The sequence below is a fragment of the Colletotrichum truncatum genome, assembly GCF_014235925.2.
Source record: "Colletotrichum truncatum strain CMES1059 chromosome Unknown Contig_0007, whole genome shotgun sequence".
Classification (NCBI taxonomy): Eukaryota; Fungi; Ascomycota; class Sordariomycetes; order Glomerellales; family Glomerellaceae; genus Colletotrichum; species Colletotrichum truncatum.
In genome coordinates, this window is record NW_027222404.1 from 2,037,388 (window position 1) to 2,064,205 (window position 26,818).

Below are 26,818 nucleotides of genomic sequence, written 5' to 3' on the forward strand. Positions count from 1 at the left end.
GGCTCTGGCGGTTGTATAACCCTCTAGCTAGACTTTGCTGTTATTGCTATTAGTATTATTACTATTGTATTGCTATTCCCTCTGGATTGAGGAGGTGATGCTAAAGTAGAGGAAATGGAGCCGATGATGTGATGCTGGCTGTGTGTCATCATAGCGTGTCAGCACTGGCACTGCTCACCAACGCAATTCTCACACGGATGTACCCATGGGTAATGGTGGCCTAAGCCAACGGCGTCAGGGACAAGTGTCTTTTGGGGAAGCTGTGCTCGGGGAGCGATTAAGAAGGAGCCAAGAAGAGCCAATGGCGACAGGGCATCAGAGTCGCGAATATGAATCTTTGGATTCGGAATGATAGAGTGGCAGCTAATCGATGTCAGTGTTCAAGAATGGAAACTGGTGCCTCTCTCAGTATTAGAAATCCTAAGTCTGTCCCTTCAGATCCAAGAGGCAGGGCGAGCTTGAGCCTTGAATGAACACACCAGAAACTAGGAGCAGATTGTCACGTTTGTACTGTCTACTCATGTCGGTGTTGGCCTCGAGTTTCCGCCTCGCTTGTCCATTTTTGAAGTTATCACGCAGCTTGTCTCATCGCGTATGCGTGTGTTGGCAAACAATTCCGGCTATGTTGAGGGTGACGGTCGCATTTGATTTTTTTTGGTCATATTTCGAGGTACGAAAGACCGCGGGATAGCCGTGTTTCTTGACCGGCTTTTACAACATCGTTCAGCTGCATCTAGGAAGGACAGGAACCCACCGGCTTGTGCCTATGCGTTCAGCATTGTGCATTATCAACCACTCCACCGGACCAACTACCCACTCGCTTGTAAAGCCCGGTAATGGCAACGTGGTTGCTGCGCGAACTACACCACAAAGCACAGTTGCGGTACATCGATACAGACATTATTGAAGCAATTGAGTACCAAAGACGCATGATAGCAGCATCATGCGTAAGGTTTTGGCCTACACTTAATCCATTGTATATTACGGGTGATATTAATACAAAACAACGTCCCATCAAGGCCGTACCTTACACATCAGATGAAGTATTTAGTTAGGCCGAGGACTTGATTCTGGTTTCTGGTGTACGTGCACATGACACCCGCGCTTTTACTCTCTCTCTCTCTCTCTCTCTCTCTCTCTCTCTCTCTCTCTACTGTGTGCAAGTAACGAACTTGTACCTTGGGTCACTAATGCCAAGCAAAAACGTAATCAGCACGATGATCCCATCCCGTCTGCACAAGCCGACAGACCTCATCCTAAGCCGACTGTTGCGTTGCGCGGACAACGTTGAGGTAACCAGTAAGGAGTAGAGGCCGTGGATCGAAACCCATGTCTTCGTAATTCGGTGAGGTGCGATATATTGAGGCTCCGTCAGCCTTTTCCGCAGCAGCTGATGAGAGAGTGGCCAAATCGGCCAAATGCTGAAGCCCCTGACTTGCAGCCGCCTCCATTGCTGAGGGAGCCGAACTTGCAGCCGCACTCGTAGATGGACGGAGCTGATCAGCAATCTTGTCTCGAACTAGCCCGTCAAACACGGAAGCAGGCAGAGATGATTCACGGAACACATCAAGTAGTCTTGTTGCTTCCTCCTTTGTCCTCTCCACTTTTGCCAGCTCTATGAGTACCAGCACTACAAGTATGGTGAAGTGATGATGTAGAGGTGTAATAAGTTGCGAGTGCTCGATGAGGAGGCTGATTGTTTCTTGGCAAGGCCACAGAGCATCTATCGATTTGGCTGATGGGTGAAGCAGATATGCCAGGAGCCGACAGTGCCAGTAGACAAGATGAACCACAGGATATGAACTTGGCTCAATATGAGCAGGTAGGTCTTCACGGAAGTCTTCGACCCAAGCGTCCATGAAAGTACCAACCATCCGATCTCCAAACGAGGGGTTTAGGGGTTCTTGGAAATTTGTGATCATGACCGAGGCACGGCTCAGAAATTTTGAAGATCCTTCAGAAGGTTAGTTTACCGCTAATCAAACAGATCGGCCACATGCTGTGCAGACTTACGGATCAAGAGGAACTGAACCTCGCCCACAGCCAACTTTAGGCCTGGGGGAACAACAACACTTTCGTCTCTGATCAAGGAAGGTACCGCAAAACCCACCGCATTCCATCGATCAAGCAGAACCAGAGACCACCAGATTCTAACGCGAATCAAATTATCAGTATCCGAACCAAGCTCCATCTCAGATGGCTCTAGTCTGGCCTGATATAGCTTCAAAGCATTGGCGCCCGCTACCGCTCTACCCAAAAGTGATTCCTTGGGTGCACCGATGGAGCCCAATGGTCGGTTATCTGCTTCAACAATCATAAGAAGAAGTGTCTGAAGAAACACGATGTTGGCCGCAGGAGTCCGAGATGTGGAGTCACTGGCCTCCCACTCCACCAAGAGCGTGTGGGCTAGTCTGACGTCGCCCGGGTTGCCTGACTGGAAGGATGGGAATGAATGCATAGTCCCTGCCAATGCTTCAACAAACGCTTCGCGGAGGAGCCCAGGGCACTGGGCCAGGTAGTCCTGGATTAAAGCCTTGCTGTTCGGCAGAAAGGGAAGATATGGCTGAATGATGTTGATGTACCTGCATGTCTTGCGGTGAGCCATAGTTCCTTGACAAGGCGAGATTACAACGATAAAAAACTCACCCATCGAATACGGCGTCATCTACATCACGGGGTTGATCAATATCTGGCATATCCGTCACAGCACCGTCCATCGGCGCTACTGGCGGCCGCGGTTGCATGTCATTCTTGATTGCTAGTGGCTGGGGAGCCAAGCCATTGGCGGAGAAAGGCGATGATTGATATCTATCAGACTGGGTAGTCATGGGCTGGAGAGGACGATGTTCAGTGCTCCAGGCTGCCTGTCGCGTAGGTGCTGGAGTGGACAAATCAGCGCTGGAAATGCTGGAGAAAGGTCGTTTCCGACTGGCGTCGTCACCGGGGCCTAGATTTATGTTAGAGATGCATCACAAAACATGCCGAGTCCATACTGGAGCCCGAGTTGCAGATACATACTCTGAATCTCTAGCTTGCCCTCAATACTGTTAATCCTGTCTGCCAGTTCCTTGATGTACCTGTATGAGAATCGTGTCAGTGTTGTGTCCTCTAAAGTATAAAGTATCAGTGGAAAAAACACGTTACCCTTTACTCGGGCCTCGCTTCTGAGGGACTCGACTAAACATGCAGCGAATACCAGAACGCTTGCAATTGGAGCAGGGGTTATCACCAGAGTCTGACTGAGCATCGCACTTGACCTTCTTTCTCCGGCACTCATCGCAGGCGCGTGACACCTTGGATCGTTTTCTAGGCGGTGTGCTGTCCCCAAGGGCGTAGGACTGGGGGAGGTGGTGATGGTCTAGGGACACAGGCACGGGGACATGCTGAGGAAGCGGCTCGGGCAAGGGCTCCTCGGGTACGTAGGGTCGGGGAGGAGGCTGATGCTGTGGCTGCTCCGGGTGTGGCATGATGCTTCGCAGGTTTGGATCTTCGACATTCATGCCAGGATCCGTGACGTGCATCATGGGTTCTGCTGCCAAATCCTGACCAAGCTGAGCAGCTAGCTGTAATTCCTCAACGCTGGCAGAGTGAGACGGCTGCTGCTGGGGTGTAGGCGGTGGCGGCGGCTCCTGTTGAGAATCGTCCCGAGGGGGTGGATGATAGTAGGGACCAACATCCTGAGTATCAGCCGAAGGAGAAGGGTAACTTTGCAGTCTGTCGTCTGGGATTCTCTCATCGGTTATCCTGTCCTCTTGCATTCGGTCTTCTGGAAGCCTCTCGTCCGGTGAAATCCCATCATCTTGAAGGCCCTGCGCTTGCAACCTCTCCTCCTCAGTCTCGCCTTCGCGTGTCGAACTCATGGTAGGCGTTGCACACGGAAGTTTGGTTGTGCGCTCACAGGGTGAGAAGACCACTAACACAAAAACGTTCGAGTTGCTTCTTGATCGACGTTACGAAGTGCGAAGAGAGGTACAGGCCTCACAGGCAAGCAATGAGAAGTTCGACGCGAGTCAAAGGAAATTGATGCTAAAAATTGGATAGAGCGGGATGCCGGTGAGGTAGAGTCGCGCGTCCACGACTGGTGTGGTTCGGATTCGCGCATGCACGAACGCGTCGCAAACCGTTGCACGACAAGGCGCCCGAGTCCTGAAATGTCGACACGAGCTCAATGGGTGAAAATTTCTGTGCGAAACTACATGCTTTAGTCAAGATTCCGGCAAAGGCAAAGCATTTAGACCCCTTTGGAAGCTTCCTCTTTCCGTGCGTCTACGCGCGACAGCTTTGGCTAGAAGCTCAAGCTAGAGCTGGAGATTCATCCGTGTTGTCGGCGACGATTTGTCTTCCGCGCGCGAGGCATTGCGACGATGACAAGAAGTTTTTCCATCGTGCGGTGCCGGCGCAAACAGGAATTGGCAGCAATGCACGTGGGGGTTGGTAGCAATTCGGGCTGACTGACCTCTTTTCAAAAAAAAATAATCCGACGCGGGCTTCGTGATGGATCTGCTTAGAGGCGATCTGGAGGACGGAATAGGAAGAACCAGCCTGCCGATGGAGGTTTGAAAGGCGTTGATTGATCCGGGGACACGCTGGAGTTTTTGACCTTGGACCTCAGTCAGCTCGAGTCTCGAGGAAACCCAAGGGTGGGGAAAGCCAGCGTCAGGGCTTTTCCGGTATACGGTCTGACTGGAAGAATTTTTTGGGGAAGCTCAATCAATCACTAGAGGAGGCACGGGCCCACAAACCAACCAGAAGCCTTATCTGGCTAGCTTAGCAACTTCCCTTATTGGGGTTGATTGTGCCTTTATGTGGCTGGTGAAAAAGCTTGGGCCACTGCAAACTGTGCTTCGTTTCGCCTCTATTTCTACTCCAGTCACTCTCACTTCGATTGTTTAGGATTACCTGTAGATCACCAGGACATGGAGAAAGTGAGATCACTTTGCAATGCTGGGAACTTTAGGCCAGAAATACAAGTGGACTAGTAACTGGCCATATACGTAGTATGCAAACCGGTACAAGGTCAGGAACCCACGATGGATTGAGCAGGCGCATGCGAGCAGCGCAAGAGGCAGGCAAAGCTAATTTCTATCTTCTGTTGTATGGCATGTCGGTTAATACCGAAAGCCACATTTGCTCGCAAGCTCTCATATGCATACGTCGTGTTGGTCTTTGCTTCGCAGGGACAAGAAATACACGCGCGGTACATGATCTCATACTTAAATACTGAACTTCCTACCTCACTCTTCTGACATCCGATGCCCCCAGAACCCTTTCCCATAGCTGACTAGAATCTCCTCGCCTTTGCCAATCCCGCCCTTTCCGCGCCCATTCTTCCCTTCAGGCAGCACAAAAACAGCCATGCACCGTTGCCGGAATTTATGACTCCAAACTTCACGAAACTCAGCGTTGGGCCGCTCCGCGACCCCCCTGTAGTCATTGATAAATCTTGCTTCGTTGCCATTCTCACTAGCATCAACAGCAATCTCAGCTTCTCGATCCAGCCATAGGTCGTAGTCTGACTTGGAGGGAACGTCTGGATGCACTGTCCCGAGGTAAGGAATGATGAATGTCCCAGGCTTGATATGCCGGGCCGCAAAGAGCCCAAACTGACCCTTCGCTGGGTGTTTGAAATCTGTAATGGGAGTGATCTTCACCAGAGGACTCGGTAACAAGGTGATATGAGCTGGGATTTCAGGCAGCTCCGCTGTCTGCTGGCCTATAGACATTCGTTGAGATTCACTCAACAGGCGCGAGTGCATTGGCTTTGGAAGGTACAAAAGGCCGAGCGGCCAATTCCTGGGTTGCGCCATGAAATGCAGATGCCTTGAGAAAATATGTAGCGTTTCTACCGAGAGAAGTAGCTCAAATAAGACTTGCTGGGCACAACGCATGCAGATAGGTGTATTGTTTCGCTGTCTTAGTCTTGTTTGCTGAGTGGTTCCGACTACACTACCGAGCAGAGTTGATTCTAACAATGGGACCCACTTGCCATTAGGCAGCTGGTCTGCCAATCCAATCGTTGCCCTTGTCCTGAATCTGTATGTGTGTTTTCGCTTACAAACGGGCGCCAATTTCTAGGCCCTGCACTGTAAATGACAGAACGGGGACGTGTCAAATCTGATACAAACTTTTTATTCGCAATAGAGATCACGTCCTGAATAGACCAGAACGTAGCTACACCTACAACGTACACAATAAATACATTATGGCCTGTGATCCTTTAAGGAAAGCTAAGCCCCATACCGTCCACTTAGACATCCCGTTTTCTTTTCCCACCATGAACATGTCTCGCTCAAACTTGATACTTTGTTACCTAGCCTCTGCCACCAATCCCTCATAGTATGAAAGGCTTAGGTGAAGAGAGTGTTTGAGGTGGGCGTCCTCTGTAAGGGGAAGACCCAAAACCCGTGGAGCATCATGCTGTAACAGATCCGTTAGCGCACCGAATGGCACTCAACCAAGAATCGAATTTGAGAAGTGTCTTACCTGTTCTTGCTTCGACACATCTGCCATCACCTTGGCCACAATAGACCCCATCTCAGAAATAGCTGCCAAGCTAATGATGTTGGTGCTCTCAGCATTCTCACGCATAGCCGGCAGGCCACTGACAAGCTTCTCGAACACAGTTAAAGGGACTTGCTGTCGCTGTTTACAACAGCTCACAAGCTCCAGGAAAGCTTTGTAAACCTCGCCACCCAGGGTCCAGCCAGGAATGGCATCATCATGATCCTCGAAGCGAGAAAGGGTGACGGCCAGATCATCGTAGTCACGGCTAATAACAAGCGTTGGTGCTACCTTATGGACAAATACTTCATGCGCTTCCGAGAATGAGCCTGCACGAAGCAGACATTGCACCTCGGCCGCTGCGTCCTTTTTGACGGCTCGCATGTAGAGGGCCTGGGCTTCCCAGATCCAAGACGAGGGAATCTTGAAAGTCTGGGTGAGTGTTGTGAAGGCCTTGTCCGCCTCTGGGCCTAAGAGCGCTGCATGCCGGCAGAGGTTATCCTGCACTGCCTTTGCTCTCATCTCTGTTCGGCTAAGATGCAGTAGGACAAATGTAGCTTCAAGCCAGCTTCCTTCGTTGATAAGTTGATCGGCAAAGGATATGGTTAAAGCATCGGCCTTCTCTAACGCGTCATGGCCATACGAAACCTTGTTGGTAGATACCAGGGCGCGGCTAAGCTGCCAACACAGGCGAACGTCCAGGGGTGACAACTGACTGTTTTCTGGTCGTAGAACAGCCTCCAGGTCGGTCTCCTCGTTTGAGTAAAGTTTTAGGAGCCCCCATAATAGGTCTTCACGAACGTTGAGATCTTGGTCCTCCCAGAGCGTCGGTATACCTTGCTCTAGATACCAAGTTTGTGGCCGCTGTTCCCTATCCTGGGTAACGTCGTCCTCAAAAATACGGACAGCAGTCGAGAGGTCGTCGCTATGTGAAATAGAGTACCAAAGTCGAAGGCCAAATGCCTGCTTCCAGTCCAGACCAAATCGCTGCGAGATAATGAAGGATTCAATGCGGTCCTCAAGAGGAACCGCCTTCTTGCCCTCACAAACGCCTGAATTGCCACTAAGCAGTTCATAGATCGCACGTACAGAGTCGGAAAACTCAGATAGAAAATTGGCCTCCTGCCATTCGTTGAGTTGTTCACGGACGTCCTTCTTAGACTGGTCACTAGTACCGATCAGCGATACTAGAGTCGCAAGACGGAAATTTTTTCCATCCAGGAGATATTTGCAGGCGTCTTGAATACGATGCCCAGATAGGGCTGCAATAGCTTTCTCTTCGCCTGACTTGGCTAGCGCAATCGATCGGGACGACGATGAGTCGACAAGTGCTGCCCAGAATTTAGACAAACTACTTTTCCGAGATGCGCCCTCCGTGCCTTCTCTAGTGCTGACTGGACCATCGAAAAGAATACTGGCAAGTTCCCACACCAGTTTTTCGTGTGCGTTCGCAGGGTTGCTCGTATCTTGGTCATGAAAGATAGACCTGAGACTGTTGGTACGCAAGGCCACTTCAGGGATACCCGCAACAAGCTTAACATTCGTCATCTGGATTTGATTTTCGAGGGTTTTCGCGGAAGCCTGGGATCAGTTAGCAATGTGAAAAAGTCTTCCAGAAAAGGGCACAAAAAGGGAAAATCACTTGCCTCGTTGGAAAACTTCACCGCTTGAATTTCTCGATCATGCGTTTGAATGATACTCCTCGCAATCGTGAGGCTGTCCACCTTGGCATGTCTGCTAGCAGTCCCGAGTGCTGTGCAAGCTGTTGCAAAGATCAAGGTTCCGTCTGGTCCCCAGCTAGGTCTCATTGAGTTGTAGTAGGAGCGATCGATCTCAGTCATGCCGGATTGGTCCACAAAAGATTTGGTCTGTCGTTGATATGGCCACTAAATCATCATTTATCTTAGTCAAAGGATCTCTTAATTAATTACAGAAGACTGCTCAGTCACTGGCTCTACAATCTGAGCAGCACCGGGAAGGAGAAATCTCTAGACCATGAAGTATTCACCAACCTGAACAAATCCTCTCGACGGCGCTGGAGCAGCTGGAGCCTTGGCTTTCTCAAACAACGAGTTCATAAGATCGATGCTTGTTGCGAAGCCTCGTCCGTCTGACACGACACGGCCTTTGTGGCCTGTTTCTGATTCATCCGTAGTAGATATTAAAGCTGTCTCGTTCACGCTCCGCAAAAATGATCGGTCTCTTTTTTTGGGACTCACAGACCGCTGCAGCATGTCGATCCATTCGTCTCCGCCAGCAACCTGAAGTTTCATAGGGGTAGCTGAACCCTTTAGGGCTCGCATTCTCGCTCGGAGAATGCCTCCGGGGGTCTCGCTTGCTGGGACAATCATGTCACCCTCAGGCGAGTCTACTGTTTGCTCCGCGGCAAGATGGTGTCTGAGAGGAGTGCCCGCCATATTCTCGTCCTCAAACATTCCATATCCGGTGTCCTGATCAGCAACCGTTTCGCCTTCCGTAGAAAGAACCAGCGCATTGGACGTCGAACCCGCGAAGCTATCCCCTAAAAAAGGCTGGCTCTGAAAACGGCGTGACGCACTGTCGTCTTCGACTTCGCCGAAATCTTCATCTCGGTAATCAAAAGCACCAGGAAGGGCACGACGCTTGTTTCTGCGGAAACTGAAAGTATCATCGTCCCCAGGGCTAGATTCAGATTCATGAAGGCCTTGCTGGGAAGAGTGAATTTGAGAGGAAGGTTCAAGAGCTGAAATTCCATCATGATGTTCGGGTTCATCCTCATCCTCATCATAATCCAGCCCGTATGTAGTGAAATGCTCCACAGAGAACTTCCAGACCCCAGTATCAGGATTGTATTCCTCAAAAGTAGTGTTTTCGATTCGCTTCAGCCGTTCGACATGCTTGCTGAACTTTTTGGCATCGTTACTGGGGCGCTTATCTCTTCCGCGTGGCCAGGACTGCTCCAATGAGATAGTGGCCGGAACGTTCAAGCCTTTACCGACCGGTGGCTTCTTGGCCGCAATAGGATACACAGTGGCAGAGCGCGTCTCCAGAATGACGATCCCACCGAAGATTTCGTCGAGATCGATGTTAGTCAGGTCAACCGGAACCTTGAACTTGACGGAGCCAACGTTATCTCTTCCAACAGTGAAGTTTGCGACTTGCTGGCGCTGCATCCTGTTCATAGCGGCTATAGCGTCTTTGGTAGGGCTCATCCAGTAAGTGCCAGGAGCCTTGTCGAAGCCATCATGAGCAACTTCATGGGTCTGAGTTAGACCATCCTCCTCATGAACAATAGCAAGCTCCTTGCCCTTACTATGCTCTGAGTCTCCAGTTGCTGCCACTGAGGAATTGGCTCCATTGGTACTATTACTCGCAGGGGTCGAAGCTTGCGTGAGGATGCCACCCCTGGGTGTCGACACTACGGCACCATCGGCCTCGTCGGGTTGGGGAGCCTCGACATTGCTGGTATCGAAGCTTACTCTTTTGGACAGTTTGCGAGAACCGTTCAGCTGATCGGCCGTAGGTTTGTCCTTGGTCGGTGTAGAGAAGAGGTCGCTGCGCATATCCTTGTTGATGACCAGCTTTTTTACACTGCCATTGTTACCATAGTAACGAGGACCGGAGCTCGCCGAGAAAGCGCCGGGGGCGAGAATGCTATCCTCGGCGTTGAAGCTTCTCCTCAGGTTGCTAGTTGACACGCTTTTACTCAAGCTTCGATTAAGGCTTGATGACCCCAACAGACTGCGGCTGGCACCGCCCGGTGTACTAGCCGCACTGGATGGGCTGCCGCCAGGAGTACCATAGGTACTGTAGGAAAATCCAAAACCACGCTTCTGGGGGGTAACAAAGCGGGCGGCAGACGCGGGGTTTAATTTGTACATAGGCAGGATAGAGCTGCGTCTCGGCTTCGACTTGCTGGAAAGGGGCGTTGCCAATGGGCCTGGGTTAGGGGTTTCAGCACTTGCGAGGTTAGAAAACAATGACGGCGAGCCGAAGGCTGAGACATCTGTAATATTGGCCGTCAATGACTGTGGGCCAGAGTTGGCATTTTGGGAGTTTCCCAGAATGGAATTGCCAAGAAGAGATCCCTGCGGCTGCTGCTGTGAATTGTTGTTCCCGAACAAGCCTTGCTGTGGGTTGTTTTGTCCTCCAAAGAGACTATTGCCAGCCGGCTGAGATGCGCCGAACAAGCCAGGTTTAGGCTGATTCTGACCAGCGGATGAAAATAGAGATGACTGGCCAGTTTGCTGGGTCTGGGAGTTCGAGCCGATTCCTCCGAAAAGACCCCCACCAGTGTTCGTCCCTTGACCTGCCGTACTAGATCCAAACAACCCTCCGCCAGAAGCGGCAGGTTTGGATCCGAATAGGCCGCCCGTCGTGTTGTTCGCACCGGTTCCGCCAAAGGAATTGGAAGTTGTAGCGCCACCGCCGCCGAATAATCCGCCCGTAGTTGCCGTTCCACCCCCTCCAAAAAGGCCGCCACTTGTCGCAGGCTTTTGCTGGTTACCGAATAGGGATGAGCCTGTTTGCTGACCTTGTCCGCCAAAGCCGCCACCACCAAAAACCGATCCTGTGCCTTGTGACTGAGGTTGCGCTTGGTTGTTGCCAAAGAGCCCTGTGCCTGTGGACTGGCTGCTGTTACCAAACAACCCGCCTGTAGTACCAGTATTGTTGGCATTGCTCGACCCAAAAGTGCCGTTTGTGTTGGTGTTTCCAAAACCACCAGTAGTAGCACCAGTATTTCCGAAGCTGAAGCCAGCAGGTTTGTTCTGATTCGCAGCGTTGTTAGTGTTGGTGGTGTTAGAGCCGAAAAGGCCTCCACCGGCCGTGGTATTGTTGGCGGCGCCGAATCCACCTGTTGTACTTGAAGCGCCGAAACCGCCTCCGGAGCTCGTACCAAATAGTCCTGTCGACTGTGCAGGTTGTGATGTGGTTGTATTATTACCACCAAAAAGACCTCCAGTAGTCGGCTTTGGCTGATTACCAAAGAGACCACCTCCGGATCCAAACCCGCCCGTCGCAGTACCCCCAAAGCCACTGGTTGTTGAAGTAGTGTTGTTATTGTTGTTGCCGGCGCCGAACAGACCACCGCCAGTAGAAGCAGTGCCTGTTCCGAATCCCGTACTTTGTTGGTTTGTCGAGCCGAATCCAGTGCCACCAAAGTTGGACACACCAAAGGCACCAGTCCCACTAGCATTGCCGTGGCGACGGCCTTGAGCATAATCAGCAAGCCGAAGTTCTTCAGCAGACCATTTTTTGTACGGCTCCTGGAACAGAATGTTTTGAAAGGAGTTTGACTGGCTACTGTTGGTTGGCTCCTTCTCTTGATGCGCTTGAAATGGCGTGAGCGCGGTGCCAGGCGGCTCGCCAACTCCGGAACCAATTCCAGGGTTCATGGATGCGCCAAAGCCACCAGTCGTCGCAGTGTTGCCACCAAAGCCGCTGGAGGTGTTCCCACCACCAAACAATGAAGTTCCACCAGCGGTGTTGGTGGTAGAGCCAAAGGCAGGCTTGTTGGCACCAAACAAGTTTCCGCCTGATCCCCCGAAGGGAGACGACGTATTCGTTGTCGCATTGGCGCCAAAGCCACCAAAGCCAGAGTTGGCGGTTGTATTGTTAGTTGCATTGCTAGAGGAGCCAAATAGGCCACCCCCAGTAGAGGTGGAGGCTCCGAAGGCAGGTTTCGAGGTTCCAAAGCTGGTATTCGTATTGGATCCAAAGCCACCTGAAGAGACAGCAGTTAGTCCATTGCTCAACACAAGTAAGAACATAGCATGTCGCAATGGTTGGGTTAACGTACCTGAAGATGTACCACCGAACGCACCAGTTGTGTTGCCAAAGAGTCCACCGCTAGTATTATTGTTACTGGTAGACCCGAAAGCGCTGTTCGCGGTGTTGCCAGAGCCGAAACCTGAAGAAGATAGGCGGTTAGGAACTTTGCAACGACGTGCCAAAGTAGTGAAGGAAGGGGAGGGGGTTGAGTTTCGACTTACCCGTACTGGAGCTGGAGTTGTTCGTACCAAAGCCGCCAAAACCAGATGATTGCTGATTATTGGACTGGCCAAAGCCACTGAAGCCGGTACTGCCAAACCCGGACATGATGGATGGGGGCTACCAGCAGCGGCCGTGATAAACTCGATGATGGGAAAGGAATTAGAGCGCGGACGAGGGTCCCAAGTCGCGAACGCAGTTGAATCGCTGGCAATCAATTAAAGGCTGACATGCAGTGCGATCCGATCGGAGGCGACCGTCGGTGTTGATGACCGGTGGGCGCGTCAGATGAATGAATTGGCGACGTGACGTGGTATGAGGCGTGGTGTTGTAGCACAGCTAGTCGTCGAGTTTTTTTCTCGCTCTGGTTGCTACGCAAAGAAACCAGGAAAGAGAGGTACGTGGAGAAAAAGTGGCTGGGGTGGGTGAAAGGTATGCCGCAGCGCGCGTTACCTAGGTATAGAAAGGAGCAAAGGGCAAGGGGGGAGGTGCCCCATAAAAACAGCACAGCCAAAAGCAGCAGAAGACGAGATGAGCTTAAACTGTATCAGCGGTAATGGACGACAGCGGAGCAGTAAAAAATATGCTGGCGCATACGATGGGGGCCACAGAGAATTGGTGCTCGCAGTGTTTGCGTTTTGTTTTGGAGCTCTATCTCTCCCACTGATGCAAAGGGTTCACCACCTTAAGTAGGGCCGCGCGCTGGTGATTTGGGCAGACAGCTTAGCCCAGTTGGTGACCATCAGAGACAAGAGCTTAGGTAATTTTCCAGTATGTTGCGGTTGAACGTATGGAACTTCTGATGATGCTGCTGCTGCCTGAGGACAGCTACCTTACCTGATTCGTCCAGAGGGAAGACTTCATCGGTGGGAGCCAATGAAAGCATGGTAACAGCATCTAGGCAGGAGCAGGCAGATGTAGCTTCCGCCTACACTTATTAGTAAAATACTTTCCAGTTCCGCCTGCCTGCAGAGCTTGCCTCGAGATGCGTCACAGTGCTATGCCTGCAACCAGTCCACTCCATTCCCCCATTCTTGCTCACTGCCAGCGTTGTTCCCTATCATGATTGGGGTCAGCCACCCTTCTTTTTCCAACTCTCACTCAGGAAGGACTTGTTAGTGAAAGTAATCATTAATCAGAATCGAGGCACAGCTAAAAAGCGGTACATTTGTCAAACTTTATGTCCCTGTCATATCTATGCACGTCTGTCTTCTATACAAACCTCTTGTGACCAATATCTCTCCTTGCACTTGGGGGGACGTCCAACTTGATGATGACACATCAGCTTTGACAGTGCACTATATGATCAAATCAGTCATGCCCTAACCGACCTTTACAATACTTCCTATATCATCTTAGAGTCCGGTACATGTGAATTCCCGGTCTGATATAACTACTTAGGTAATTTAAAGCCATCAAGTTATGGCATGACGACCTGCAATCATTACAATTATAGTCTCGCATGTCAGCAACAACCGTCTGCAGGTGCTGCTTGTCACAGCCGACTTTGGAAAGAGTGACACTGACAAGTCCTAGCACACTACATGAAAGCTTCAGGACCGAGGGAAAACCGAAGAACACACATGGGGCGCGGTTGGTGGAATAAGTGATATGCGCAAGCTGCGTAAATAACGCGTAGAGGACGAGTCGTCAACCGAGTATGAACAGAAACAAGTTTTAAAGCCACCCAATGGAACATGCCGCAGCTCCGCAAAATAGTTTGTCCCGCCCAACTTCTAGGTAGTAAAGAAAGAAAAAATAAGAATGATAATCTGATATTGGTCATCTCGCTACCTGCAGCCTGTTCTGACAAACGCCGACAATAAGCAGCCATAGTCGACAGAACTTCTTCCTGGTATAACCAAGCAAAGCGGAAAAGAAGGCTAAAACTGTATAAGATCTTGCGTCTGGCCATTCTGCTGTTGTGGTCGCGTTGCAGCAAATGGGTTGTTGCTGCCATTAATCCCTGCAGGGCCCGTCGCAGTGGGCATTTGCGTGCCGCCATACGACATGTTAGGCATACCAGTAAATTGCGATCGTAGGAAGGGATTGTTCCCGGTCGCTTCCGCCGTGAGCCGGTTGGCGCCGGTTCCTGCACTGTTGACAAATGTTCCGGGTGCCGTGTGCTGGGCCGGGATACGAGTTTGGCCGGTGTTGCCAAATGTATCCATGCCATCGCCCCCAGCGAGCAGAGCATTGAGCTTGGCCTCGTGCTCGGTCAATTCTTTTTGTGGAGTACCAAAAGCACTGGACGTTTGATTCGGCTGGGTATAACTGGGCTGAGTATAACTGGGCTGGCTAAAGGTCGAGAGTGTCTTTTGCTCAGGAAGACTACCAAGAGCAGGCATAGAAGGCTGACTCTGAGGCTGAGGGCGCCCAAAAGACGATGCAAAAGGATTGTTGGAACCAGTTTGCATTGGCTTCATCGGCTGCGCTTGCTTCATTGTGCCTGTCGACCATGGATTGTTGCTCCCTGGCTGCGCAACGGGTTCCTGAGCGGCAGGGCTTTGAATTTGCGATTGAGCGTAGGGATTGAAGCCCGTTGGTTGAGGCTGAAAGCCCTGCATGCCTTGCTGTTGTCCGTAAGGGTCCATAGCCATGTTTTGCTGCATTCCAAAACCAGTACCATAGCCATTGGGAAAGCCAGTTGCTTGTTGTTGCTGATAGCCAGTGTAGGCGTTAGGCATGAAGCCGGTCGGTTGGGGCTGGAGCTGATTCTGGTCGATAGGGTTGGCGAAGAAATCAACCGCACTACCCTGTTGATAGCCTTGATTGAAACCAGTATACTGTGGTTGCGTCGTTTGCACGGGGGAATCGTCGAAAAGTAGGGAGGCGTTGGTGTCCTCCATTTCTCGTCGACGCCGCTCTTCCTCTTCCTTGCTGAGTTTGATGGCCTTAGCCAAGTCATCGTCTTCGGCCTCGTTGACTGCACGGCTTGCCCGCTTTCTGCGATCCTCCTCTTCCTGGTGCTTGCTAGCTTCGATGGCGAGCCTGTATTCAGCGTCGTCATCATTGCTCGGGCGCCGGCGGGGGCGCGGTTGTGCAGGTCCCACTTGCTGGGGTGCGTACTCTTCAAGGCCTGTGACACGAGACTTCCACGACTTGCGATCGCTTCTCTCAGCCCGAAGTCTCTCTTCATCCAAGATGAGTGCAGTAAGTTCTTTGGCGGCAACGCGGACTGTGCTCTCTAGTTAGACAAGTACCAAGTGTATCGCCGGTGGGTAACTCTACCATTCTGACCAACGTCTCTGCCGTCCTCATCGATATACTGGAACTCGCGTAATGTTTTGATGATATAGATACTCTGTCGTGCCCATGTCACGACCAGCTCAGATCCTTCATGCAAGCAGTAGTCAAGCACTTTTAGCGCCTTCAAAACATGCCTCCAATTCTTGCCTTTATCATTAAGGCGCTTGTCCAGCATGTCCATTATTTCATAGAATTCAGTGGAGCTGCGTTACCATTAGCATTTCAACTGGAGTGGTACACAGGAGGAACCTACGTGTTGTAGGTCAATTGAGCGATTTCGCTCATCTGGGTTCCGGTCGGACCCCATGGATCATTACTGGTGGCTACATAAGCGCCAGTTAGCAAATAAAGAAGCGCAACTGAAAGGGGAAGCATGGAGGGGGAAAACGGACCTTCTCGAACCTTGACCTGGACACTCGAGTAACCTTTGGTGACGTTCTTGACGCTACGGATAACTTTTGACATGTTGGCGGTGGATGATCGTAGTGGTAAGGCAAGCTCTGGTATGACAGATAGGTGTGGCGCGGGAACAACGGGATCGCAGGTGATTTCGTTACAGAGGGCAATGTATTATTCGAAGTAAACCGCCGACTGGGAATAGCGAAGTGAAATCAAGGCGACTAGGTGTAGGAGCCTTGAGTCGACAGGTTCGGCGAGAAGAACAGCGCAGGTTAGCCAGGCGCAATTGGGCGACGGAGCGCTTGGGCCCAACGCAGGCAAGAGCTGACACAATAAGTGAGTTGGCGGAAGGGTTATCGAAAGTGTCTGATAGTTGGGAGCGATTGAATCGATGCGGTCGGCAAATGATACGATGAATACGGGACACGAAAGGTGTCTGGAGGGGCAGAGAGGTGAATGGTGTGTTGTTGGTGTTGGTGGTGCTGCTGGTGGTTGGCTGTTTCGGTCCCACGAGTAATCGAAATGACGGCCGAGCGTTGGGTGTCGCAAGCCGAGCTTGGTGCGAGATAAGGTGAAGAGCCTAGAGAAGCAAAGAATTAATTACCGGCATTCAAGAAGTCGAATGGACAACGCTTTTCGCAGGGCAATGGAGGGGCGATAAGAGAGGCAACATTGGTAGCGACAACGAGCAGCCTCGATGCCGCAGGACGCAGCGAGGCGAGGTACCTAACTTACTTTGGAAGCACGGCGGTACAAAGCAGGTGCGGATGATGCCAGAGATGGGTCGCCTGCAATGACAGCTTCTGCTGGTGCTGGTACGAGCGCCGATTGAGGACGTCAGACCTGGGGATGATGGGGTTTGGAGAAGTCAAAGTTAGGTAAGTGAATGGACTGGGTCGCTGAGTTCCAGTGTCGAACAAGTTGAGGGTTGGTTGGCGGGTGTGGGCAGTGTCACGCCTGTCCTCCGCAAGGTGCGGCGAAAGGTGCGTAATGCGACTTGGCGGGCGGAGGCGGAGGCTCGGGAGCCTATTGCATGCTACACCTTGGACTGTGGGTGTAAATCTAGGAATGCCTTAGGTAAGGTAAGGGATCCGTACGATGTTGTGGGTTGACCCAGCTAGGTCAAGTGACCGAGAATTAGTCAAGCAGAAGATACCGTGCCCACTGCAGAGCTCATGGTAGAGAGGTCTTGGTGAAAAAGTGCATGCACTAGGAACCAGTTGAGGCTGAGCATTGCGGTCCCAATGGTTTGGGATGAAAGTGTAATTTTCCAAGGAAAAGGTTAGACAGTGCTTAGGACAGTGACTGGTGAGCTGTAAGCTGACAATTCAAGTGGACGAGCAATGAGGTCACTACCGTTCAGGCCATGCAAGGTGCCTTCACAAGGAAGTAAAGGTATCCGTACATATATTGGTCTGTGTCTAGGTTCATTGCCAGTGATTGAGGCCGGCGGGCACTTCCCTGAAAACGGATTACCCTCCAAGACCCTGCTCCACCATTCCGTTACTCTGCCCATTTCTCCCGAAATGAGAAAATTACGACACACCCACACATGTACAGACACGTAAAATCCAAAAGGTACAGACATAGTAAGTACTTTTCCTACCTGAAGTCTTGCCCGTTATGAAGTGTGGAACAGTACGAACTCCTGGGCGATATGTGCCAGTTTAATCACCAATCTTTACGCTCTGCATCAACGGTGCATCCCAGGCAAACTGACATGAACACATTTGCCGCTAAATTCATGTCGGTGTAGTACTTCAGAAAGACCCAGTAAAAAGTAAAAGCTTGTCAGCACCTAAGTCCTGGTATCCCCAGTTGATTCTTCTCTTGGATATCGAAAACATCAATGCAGTCAATCTGGTTATGCGCATCTGAGCCTGAGTTTAAAACATCCCAGGTCTGACAACAGACAATTATTCACAGGGCTGTCATTCTCAATCAAGGCCATCGCCTTTGCATTATTAGTTACATTACATGTTACATCCCGCTCAAACACGCCAGAGACCAGAATATTAGGGTATCACCGGTAGCGTTCACTCATCCTCTGGATAGCCCTCACCACCTTTGTGATCGGTGTCAATCCCCGTGGTTTCTTCTCCGCCAGTAACCCTTAACATCCGTGCACCATCATCGAACTGCACACGAGCCACATCAATGGTCTCCTTACTTTCTAATATGGATCCTTCCCCTTCACTGCCCTTGCCTGTTGTAAGTGCTGCAAGACGTGCCCTCTCCTTAATCCAGGCCGGCGGGAGACCGGGCCCACTGTCGGCGTTGCCATAATCGCTTTTTTTGGTGCCCTTAGGCCATCGACCTGGTCCACGCCCCGTTCCCCCAGTCTTCCTTCGAGACGACGACGAAGAGCTCTTGGGTCGGCTTGTTGTTGATCTTCGGGTGCTGCCACTGCCGCCAACTGAGCGTCGTGGTCGTGAGCTGTTGCTCGTGCTTCGAGGCACAGCCGGCCGAGAAGCACTTGATCGCGGTCGGTCCGAACGGCGGCCTCCAGGTGGCGGGTAGACTTCGAATCTCGACGGAGGAACATCTCTGTACAAGGCGGTCCAATCATCTCCTACCAGCTGTCTGGAAATAGCCTGGATCGCCAAAGTTTCATGTGATGTATCTTCAATTGCCACATCTTGCTCGTTGTCTTCGTTTGCGAAGCCGTCCTCTTGCGATTCTGTTGATTCATAGACGTCCAGCTGCGGGTGGGCATTTTCGTTTAGATCTTCGCAAGCGACACCAACGACATCAGACGGCGCAGGTTCCATAGTGATAGGCTTTTCCACTGTTTGATCAACAGAACACCCGTTTGAGGCCAGCTCATAATGAGAGACCACCGATAGTGATTCCTCGACAGGCTTTTGCATCTCGTCTTCCTCACGCGGTGCAATCGCGCTGATGGCAGGCCCCAATTCGAAGTTTGTGGCGTTGCCCCGTCCCATAACATACGGTGTCCAGGTTAACGCATCGGGCTGTAACTTGACATAATTTTTGCGCTCCCACTTAGAAATGTATTCACTGCAATAAGCCAGGTCGACGCGAAAAGCATACAACTCCGAGTGTGGATCGCGGACAAGACATCGGAGACCTTCAAGGGCAGATATGACATCGTCGGGGGTCAATCCCGTTTCATCGGAGATCCGCCGTATGCTTAGACCGGCAGCCGCCACTTTTTCACCAGAGACGTGGTCTAGAAAATAGCGACACAATACCAACCTCCAATAGTTACGATATGAGACTAGACCCATATCCGATAGTGGCTTCTCGGGTGATCCTGTCTTGCGCTCAACGCGAGTAAGTAGATATGAGAAGTCTATTAGCAGGTTGCCATAGCCTTTACGCTGATGTATGGGCAGCGTGAGGATGCAAGACACGTTGTTCTGGCTGCTTGCTCTCTTCTCTTTTGAGAAGTATCCAACAAAGTGATAACCGAGCGCATCATATTCGCACAAGACGTAGAATAAAAACGGCTCGACATCATAATAGAGTGTTTTGGATCCCAAAAAAAGTTTTGCCAATAGGCAGAGATTCTGGCAGTACACCGGGTTTTTTCGACCGTCAACCTCAAAAACAGAGATGGATCCATGCCGGTAGATCTCATCGCCAGGTGGATGTTTGGCCGGGCACTTGAGTTTGTGGCGCCAAGCAACATAATCCGAATTCATGTACTTGAGGCAAAACTCACAAATGTAAAGAGTTCGATTGCGACTGTACTCTTCAGGATAAGGAGCGGCATACCAAGTGTCGATTTCCCAACCGCCAAAGTCGATGCACTCAATTTGACTCGCTGGCCCCGAGCTTTTCTTTGATTTCTTAGCGGGTGTCCCTAGACTGATCTGGACACTTTGAAGGCGTGCCCTCCAAACCTCCTCAGCCTTCTGCTTTGCCTCGTCAAAACGTCGGCGGTCATCATTGGTGGGCAGTGTCCTCGATGTATCCGCTTCGGCCTCGCTGAGGATCCCACCGTATGGTTTGGTCTTAATGTCATCTGTTTCCCGGTCGAGGAAGGAATAGAATGGATGCGAATAATCTGACGAAGCAAACGATGTCGATCCAGCAGCTGTGATACCCCTACGGGAGTACGTCCCCGACTCCCTCCTTTTTCGATTTGATGCAGACTTTTTGGAGAGAAGGCGACTGAGCACAGATGGCTGTACGCGCATCTTAACGATTGTTGAACGATGGCGGCGAATGATGGTCACTGCTTGTGCTTTTCTGGTAGGATTCAAACGTAGTTTGCGGCGGGATTCTCTCTCTACTGCCTCGCTTGGAGCGTCTTGAGAAGCACCTGCACCCTGGCTTGATTCACGATCTTTAGAGGTATTTCGCCGGCGTTTTCGAAGCGACATAACAATGTCATCCGCCTCGACGGAGGATGTTTTGCGCTTCCGAAGGACCCGATCACCATCCAAGACAGGTTGGTTGAAGACTGAGAGGGAATCAGGATCGGTGGGGGCGATTTGCGCAGGTAGCATTTCCCGCGCTACTTCAGATGTCGTCGGCCTGTGAGAAGAGGGAGACACTTCTAGTTCAACTTCGGGCACAGGATTGGGCCGGTAAGGTATTTCATCCGCAGGTTCGATGACCGCTTCATTTTCTGCTGCGGTGCATTCAAGACACTTCCAGTGGGGAGGACCTAGACGAAGGTGTCAGTGAGCTTACACTAAACCATGAGGAACAACCTACTGTAAGGACTTCTGAGGGCTCCAGCTTCCCGGGCGCAATGTTGGTGTGCTATGTACTAGTCAGCTTTAGATTCTGCACTGAATGCACACGGATATTCTTACAGTTGTCGCCGCATCCCACACAAGTCAAGTATTCCTCGAATTCCTCGCCTGGGTCGTGTTCTTCGTCTTGTTTGCAGAACACGCACTTGGTAGTTGGAGCATTCTCTGATCCGTCTTCATCATCTTCATCCTCCTCGGCAACCTCCTCCCATGCTGCAGCTCCGTCGGATTCGTTACCAGAATCGCTTTGCGAGTCGGAATGCTCGCTCTCTAGCTCGGCCTCATCGTCGGTTTCTCCCGGTCGGATCTTGACAGCGCCAACGCCTTCTGCCTCGTCTTCTTCAAGGTCATCCAAGAGGCTGCTACCCGGACTATGCGCGACTGCTGAGCCCTCCTCCCCGTTATCTTGTTTCAAGTGAGGGTCTATGTCCTCCTCGTCAAAGTTATGGTCAGTGTCGTCATCAAGAGACTCCTCCTCGGAGAGGTCGCTGTCTTCGTCCGAATTTACACTCATTTCCAAGTCTTCCCCAACTATGCTTGCGTCCCTCTCCTCATCCACAACGTCTATTGCGTCTGAGAGGGCATCCTCATGGGTGTTGGAATTCGTTGGGCTTTCGGTGCTTCTGGAGGCTTTTTCGGTAGGAGCCGCGGGGGCGTCTTCGTACTCGGCGTCCTCGTCCGACAATACCACACTCTGCTGGAGTTGTTCCTCGGTGAGCTGAGTGCTAGCCATTCTGAGGTATTTCCTATAGTTCTACTGAAGTATGCAACGATTTGATGTGCTTCTGTTCGCACTATTGCTGAGTAATGCGTCCTGACAGCTCCAAGATTGGATATTCGCGGCCCATCGCTGACACAAAATGGAGAAAAGAGATAGGGTTGGCGCGTGGGCGTGTTGCGAAGGTACGGCGTACTATGGATAATTGTTCTCTCTGCCTGTTGAGGACAACGGTGCACGACACGAGTACGAGATACCGAGTTAGAGTCTGTTGAGTTGCGCTTCATGTATCAGAAGAAGGGTATCACAACGTATCGCGTTAAAGAGCTTGTCGAGATTGCACAACTAGATGCACCTCCCAGAGGCAAGTTCGGTTGGCGCAAAGCAAAGAGATGATACGCTGTCGATTCTCAGATCAACAAACCCAGGGTCTACTTCACTGAAGGGATGTGCCTGACATTGGACTGACACGTACAGTGTCTATAATGCATTGGCACCAGTTTTCGAAGATGTTTATGAACTTCTCTAGCGGCTGTTGGGCTGGCAAGACCGTCTGGTGGCCCCTGCAATTTAACAAACACTGTGTTCCGCCTGCTAGTCGCGACACCAACGCTCCGGTGCTCTCAATGGCTAATCGAAAGGGCCAATCAAATTAATCACAAAACTGGTTATGCCGATAGTGAAGTCACGTGATGAAGCCGTGTCCCAACCGGACCAGTGGACCTCCATTTTGGATGGGAGTGCCTCTCCTCAGTAATTCGACGTGACGAAGTTAGGAAGTCCGGCCTCTGTACCATCAATATCGCGATTGAACTCGACCAAAAGCCAAGGCAACAGCTTGCGGCCATCTTATCTCTTCTACTGTTATTTCTTTACCGCGGACTCACATACATTAATCATCCCCGACCGAATACCTCCCCGCGACAATGCCTGTTCCTTTCGAGACGCTGATTCCTTACGGAATCATGGTTGCCGTAAGAGCTATCTCTTCATACTAGCCGCAATTGGTTATATGTCATTTTCATGTTGCTAAGAAAGCACTTAGATGTTCGGCATCACTGGTACCGGTTTGCATGTCATCAAAAGCATCCAAAACGGTGGAAAGAAGCCTCGCTGGGGTTTGGATCAGTGGGATAGAGTAAGTATCTTCTATTCAGATATTTTAGTGGCTACGAATGCTAATATGGCCATCGTTGTAGCAAAGTATGCCGCTTATGATATGGTCCATGGGTCGCCCAACGAATTTCAAACTAACACAATTGCCTTCTAGTGATGGACCGCGATCGACGACTTACGGGCGATCTTCGAGGACAAATTGACAATGCGGAAGCTCCGCCAGGTTTCGAGCTGAACAACCCTTGGAGAGTAAGTCTAAACAAAAAAAATCTAGATGTCACTGCAGCTAACCAGGAAATAGTTAGAAAAACGTATCTCTTAACGAACAGGTTGTGACGAAAATGTGTATTCTACTGGAACCATGGGTCATCTCACCTTGCCTCGCGTACTTCAATCATACAATGAAACTTCATACTCAAGTCACAACAAGCCGTTCGTCCAATGGGTCATACGACGAGTCCATAGCGCCGATGATAAGCGTAGAAGACCATGGAATTGGGATCAAAGAGGTGCTGCGAGATGCCATGGCGTAAAAAAAAATCTATATTTTATATCCGAATTTCCGGCTTGTTTTTGTTTAATCCATCAACTAACAAACAAGCCTGGCAGATGGCCTGGCTTGACATATATCCGCACCTTTCACATTTACCTAGCCTCTGAAGTGGAGTACCAAGTGGTACGCGACTCGGAGCAGGCTTTACTGGCCCAGAATGGCTATTGTCGTTGCTCATAGTAGTTGCAGGTCTTGAGCCCGTGAAATCTGTCGCCAGGTCTGCATCAACAGCAATCCGGCTCAATTCTGCGTCCAGCTGAGCGATATCTCCCTTCGAGCCCCTGCCATTGTGGGAACCGCAACCGCCCGAGGAACCTTCTTCAAGGAGGTGGGCAGCAGCTCCTTTACACGTAGAAGAGTTGGCTGTTGCCCCTGAAACTAATCGACCCATATCCTCGCCGCTCCGGACTATGTCGAGAATGGCGCTAGGTCGTACGCGTTCGAGGTTTTTGATAAGAGCGCGTGCTGTACCTCGAAACGCTTCAGGACTGTATATGCATTCGGTGCTGAAGTAGTCGAGTTTCTTGTGATGAGCGTACAATACAATTTCCTTCTCGTACGAATACTTCAGAGGCTTGCTGCGTTTCACATCACTAGAGTCGTCGCCAGTGACAATGCTGGTACTTCTACCGAGGCGGGGCAAGTCGCCTCTCAGTAGGTTCATGAGAATGGTTTCGGCAACATCGTCAGCATTATGGCCAGTGACAAGGTGCTTGATACCCAACATTCTGGCGCCACGATCCAATGCCTGCCGGCGAAAGACTCCACAGTATGTGCAGTTACCCTTCTTGCCGATAGTTTCGACAACCTGGTCCATTGTCCAGCCGTACAATTCGTCGTATCCTACCACAGTCAGAGGCATATCGTACTGCAGCGCATTCCTTTTGACGGTCTCCAGCGAATCATCCCTGTAGCCCTTTATCCCTTCATCGATACTAAGAAGTACGAGATCTAAGCCGTAATGATATCGTTCGTTCAGTGCTTTCAGGACGCTTGCCAACACGGTCGAATCTTTCCCACCAGAAGCGCCAATCGCAACTTTTTCACCACGAGCGAAAATGGCTGAAGAGACTATGGTATGGTGGACTTCTTCTTCAAAAACAGATATGAAGCAAGCTTTGCAAAGTTTCTGGTGGTTTTTTGGCCGCTTCACCAGAGCGCGCTGCGTCTTGCAAATTGCGCAAAGGACAGGCGCCATGTCCGAGGTGGCAAAAGAACGACGCTGATGGGAAGCAGAACAAAATTGGAAACCGGGGCGAAGACCAGCAGAAATGCTACCGCCTACATGAAGTGATTATAGTGGAATAAACACAAAGAAGAGTACTACAGAAACTTGCCGCTTTCTTGGTGAAAGACTCCGATGTGTGTTTGAGAAGGCTGTGTCTGGCGCAACTGGAATGCCCCGCACTTTAAGAGCCCTGCACTGGGTGAAGACAAAAGGAAGGGGGGGGGGGGGGGGGGCGGGCCAAAATTTCAGCACTAAAAAGTGCTCCGTAATTGTTCACTTATGCACATATACCCCACATCACTGAGAGTGTTATCCTGCGATGAAAAATTCCTCCTGACAAGATTAAGATACGAAACTGAACGGGCAATGACTTTGTGAAAGAGGCGAAACAGTGTCTTCAGTAATGGAAGCTGTAAATGTTGAATAGAAACCTGATACAGATCACCGCAGAGGGCCAGCTTAGATAAGACAACTGATACAATATAAAGGCAATAAAGCAAAAATAAGGTGCTCCTTGTCGCTGAGCGAGGTAAACAAGTGACCTTTCAAAAATTAATATCTGACTTTGTTACAGTAAGGAAAACAGATTGATGTACCGATATCTGGTTCAGACAGAACCAATCGGGACAGTTCGTTGCTAAACCCACAATTGTGTATGCGATCACGTGACAATACCAGTCTCTCTGACAGGCCAGCACCTGGCCCCACTTCACTGGGAAGCCCTAATTTTTTCCCTCTGCCCACCCACAGTCCATTTACATTTTCCTCGTTCAGCCAACTTGCGCCTTCGAAAAAAGTGCGACGTCTCTTAACCATCCGCCCAAGGCAGCATCACGACAACCAACAAAATGGTGAGTTCACACTGAGCAGTTACGACTTTGTCTGCCCTCGAGGCCAGAACATCCAGCTACGTTTCTACGTGCTATGGAATTCCATCCGCCTTTCTATTCCTGTCATGTATACATGTAGGACGTGGCGTTGATGTTGATTTGGCTGGAGGAGAGGGCAAAGCATTGAAACACTGAGAAGTGTTGAACTGTTTTGCCGTTCTCCTCTTTAGAGTTCAAGGAAGACACAAGTTGATAGGAACAACTCGCTGATGTCTTTCTTTCTCAATGACAGCCTCCCAAGTCCGGTAAGAAGGTGGCTCCCGCCCCTTTCCCTCAGGGAAAGGCTGGCTCCAAGAAGGCCCCTAAGGTCAGTACCCTCCATTACGAACGTCAACGCTGCTTAGGTCAATTGAGGCTGACATGCTACCTAGAACCCCCTTCTCGAGCGCAAGCCTCGCAACTTTGGCATCGGCCAGGACATCCAGCCCCGCCGCAACCTTTCCCGCATGGTGAAGTGGCCCGAGTATGTTCGCCTCCAGCGCCAGAAGAAGATCTTGAGCATGCGCCTCAAGGTCCCTCCCGCCATCGCCCAGTTCCAGCACGTTCTCGACCGCAACACCGCTGCCCAGGCTTTCAAGCTTCTTAACAAGTACCGACCCGAGACCAAGGCCGAAAAGAAGGAGCGCCTCGTCAAGGAAGCCACTGCCATCAAGGAGGGCAAGAAGAAGGAGGATGTTAGCAAGAAGCCTTACACTGTGAAGTACGGTCTGAACCACGTTGTTGGTCTGATTGAGAACAAGAAGGCGTCCCTTGTTCTGATCCCCAACGATGTTGACCCTATTGAGCTGGTCATCTTCCTGCCCGCCCTCTGCCGCAAGATGGGTGTCCCCTTTGCTATCATCAAGGGCAAGGCTCGTCTTGGTACTGTTGTTCACAAGAAGGTAAGCATGAATACATCCCTCGAGCTGGTTGAATCTTGCATGGTTTTCGGTATGCTGACCCGTGGTTTTTCCCTCAGACTGCTGCCGTGTTGGCACTTACCGAGGTTCGCTCCGAGGACAAGACTGAGCACTCTAAGCTCATTTCTGCCATCAAGGATGGATACCTGGAGAAGACCGAGCAGGCGAGAAAACAGTGGGGTGGTGGTATCATGGGTGCCAAGGCCCAGAAGCGCACCGAGAAGAAGAAGAAGGCTCTTGAGACCGCCATTAAGGTCTAAATAGTACACTGCCCGGCTTGCTTTTAGTGCATTAGGAGACTAGGTCACTGGAGGTTATCGGATTTATAAAAAATTGGCATGGCGTCGGGATCACTATCTTGGGTTTTCAGTTCAGCTTTGGTCTCCACGTCGCAGTTGCGTTCGCCGCCCAGATTTCGCTTACATGCCCATGTCAGACTCTTTCCATGCTTTTGGTTAGAGCAGGATAGTAACCTTTCCGTCAAACTTGAAGATGCATTACCCGGTTACCACGGTCTTGGCGTTTGTCACCTCAGCTACACCTCCGCCGGGGTTTTAATTGTTAG

At 50.9% G+C, this 26,818-nt stretch overlaps 8 protein-coding genes across 8 annotated transcripts; 2 read left to right on the forward strand and 6 right to left on the reverse strand.

The window, feature by feature from the left end:
• Positions 1–1,256: 1,256 nt before the first annotated feature.
• On the reverse strand, positions 1,257–3,860 carry CTRU02_210992 (C6 finger domain-containing protein; the record flags this gene model as incomplete). The annotated part of the gene is made up of 5 exons (XM_070205561.1): positions 1,257–1,954; positions 2,014–2,582; positions 2,647–2,947; positions 3,019–3,077; positions 3,145–3,860. The coding sequence occupies 5 exons, from the start codon at positions 3,858–3,860 to the stop codon at positions 1,257–1,259; spliced, it is 2,343 nt and encodes a 780-aa protein (XP_070060804.1).
• Positions 3,861–5,234: 1,374 nt separating this feature from the next.
• On the reverse strand, positions 5,235–5,807 carry CTRU02_210993 (SET domain-containing protein; the record flags this gene model as incomplete). The annotated part of the gene is made up of 1 exon (XM_036721767.1): positions 5,235–5,807. The coding sequence occupies one exon, from the start codon at positions 5,805–5,807 to the stop codon at positions 5,235–5,237; it is 573 nt and encodes a 190-aa protein (XP_036586139.1).
• A 499-nt stretch (positions 5,808–6,306) lies between these two features.
• On the reverse strand, positions 6,307–12,579 carry CTRU02_210994 (nucleoporin sonb; the record flags this gene model as incomplete). Its single annotated transcript, XM_070205562.1, has 5 exons — positions 6,307–6,414; positions 6,484–8,082; positions 8,148–8,387; positions 8,514–12,415; positions 12,474–12,579. 5 exons carry the CDS (start codon positions 12,577–12,579, stop codon positions 6,307–6,309), a joined length of 5,955 nt encoding a protein of 1,984 aa, XP_070060805.1.
• A 1,775-nt stretch (positions 12,580–14,354) lies between these two features.
• On the reverse strand, positions 14,355–16,185 carry CTRU02_210995 (epsin-like protein ent1 2; the record flags this gene model as incomplete). The annotated part of the gene is made up of 4 exons (XM_036721765.2): positions 14,355–15,649; positions 15,703–15,923; positions 15,974–16,065; positions 16,108–16,185. 4 exons carry the CDS (start codon positions 16,183–16,185, stop codon positions 14,355–14,357), a joined length of 1,686 nt encoding a protein of 561 aa, XP_036586137.2.
• Positions 16,186–18,155: 1,970 nt separating this feature from the next.
• CTRU02_210996 (moz sas family protein) lies at positions 18,156–21,582 on the reverse strand (the record flags this gene model as incomplete). The annotated part of the gene is made up of 3 exons (XM_036721764.1): positions 18,156–20,758; positions 20,809–20,856; positions 20,910–21,582. 3 exons carry the CDS (start codon positions 21,580–21,582, stop codon positions 18,156–18,158), a joined length of 3,324 nt encoding a protein of 1,107 aa, XP_036586136.1.
• A 911-nt stretch (positions 21,583–22,493) lies between these two features.
• Positions 22,494–23,005, forward strand: CTRU02_210997 (small secreted protein; the record flags this gene model as incomplete). Its single annotated transcript, XM_036721762.1, has 5 exons — positions 22,494–22,541; positions 22,613–22,705; positions 22,767–22,797; positions 22,838–22,932; positions 22,985–23,005. 5 exons carry the CDS (start codon positions 22,494–22,496, stop codon positions 23,003–23,005), a joined length of 288 nt encoding a protein of 95 aa, XP_036586135.1.
• A 226-nt stretch (positions 23,006–23,231) lies between these two features.
• CTRU02_210998 (pp-loop atpase superfamily) lies at positions 23,232–24,434 on the reverse strand (the record flags this gene model as incomplete). Its single annotated transcript, XM_036721763.1, has 1 exon — positions 23,232–24,434. One exon carries the CDS (start codon positions 24,432–24,434, stop codon positions 23,232–23,234), a length of 1,203 nt encoding a protein of 400 aa, XP_036586134.1.
• An 878-nt stretch (positions 24,435–25,312) lies between these two features.
• On the forward strand, positions 25,313–26,513 carry CTRU02_210999 (60S ribosomal protein eL8; the record flags this gene model as incomplete). The annotated part of the gene is made up of 4 exons (XM_036721761.1): positions 25,313–25,315; positions 25,587–25,661; positions 25,726–26,235; positions 26,313–26,513. The coding sequence occupies 4 exons, from the start codon at positions 25,313–25,315 to the stop codon at positions 26,511–26,513; spliced, it is 789 nt and encodes a 262-aa protein (XP_036586133.1).
• Positions 26,514–26,818: the final 305 nt, after the last annotated feature.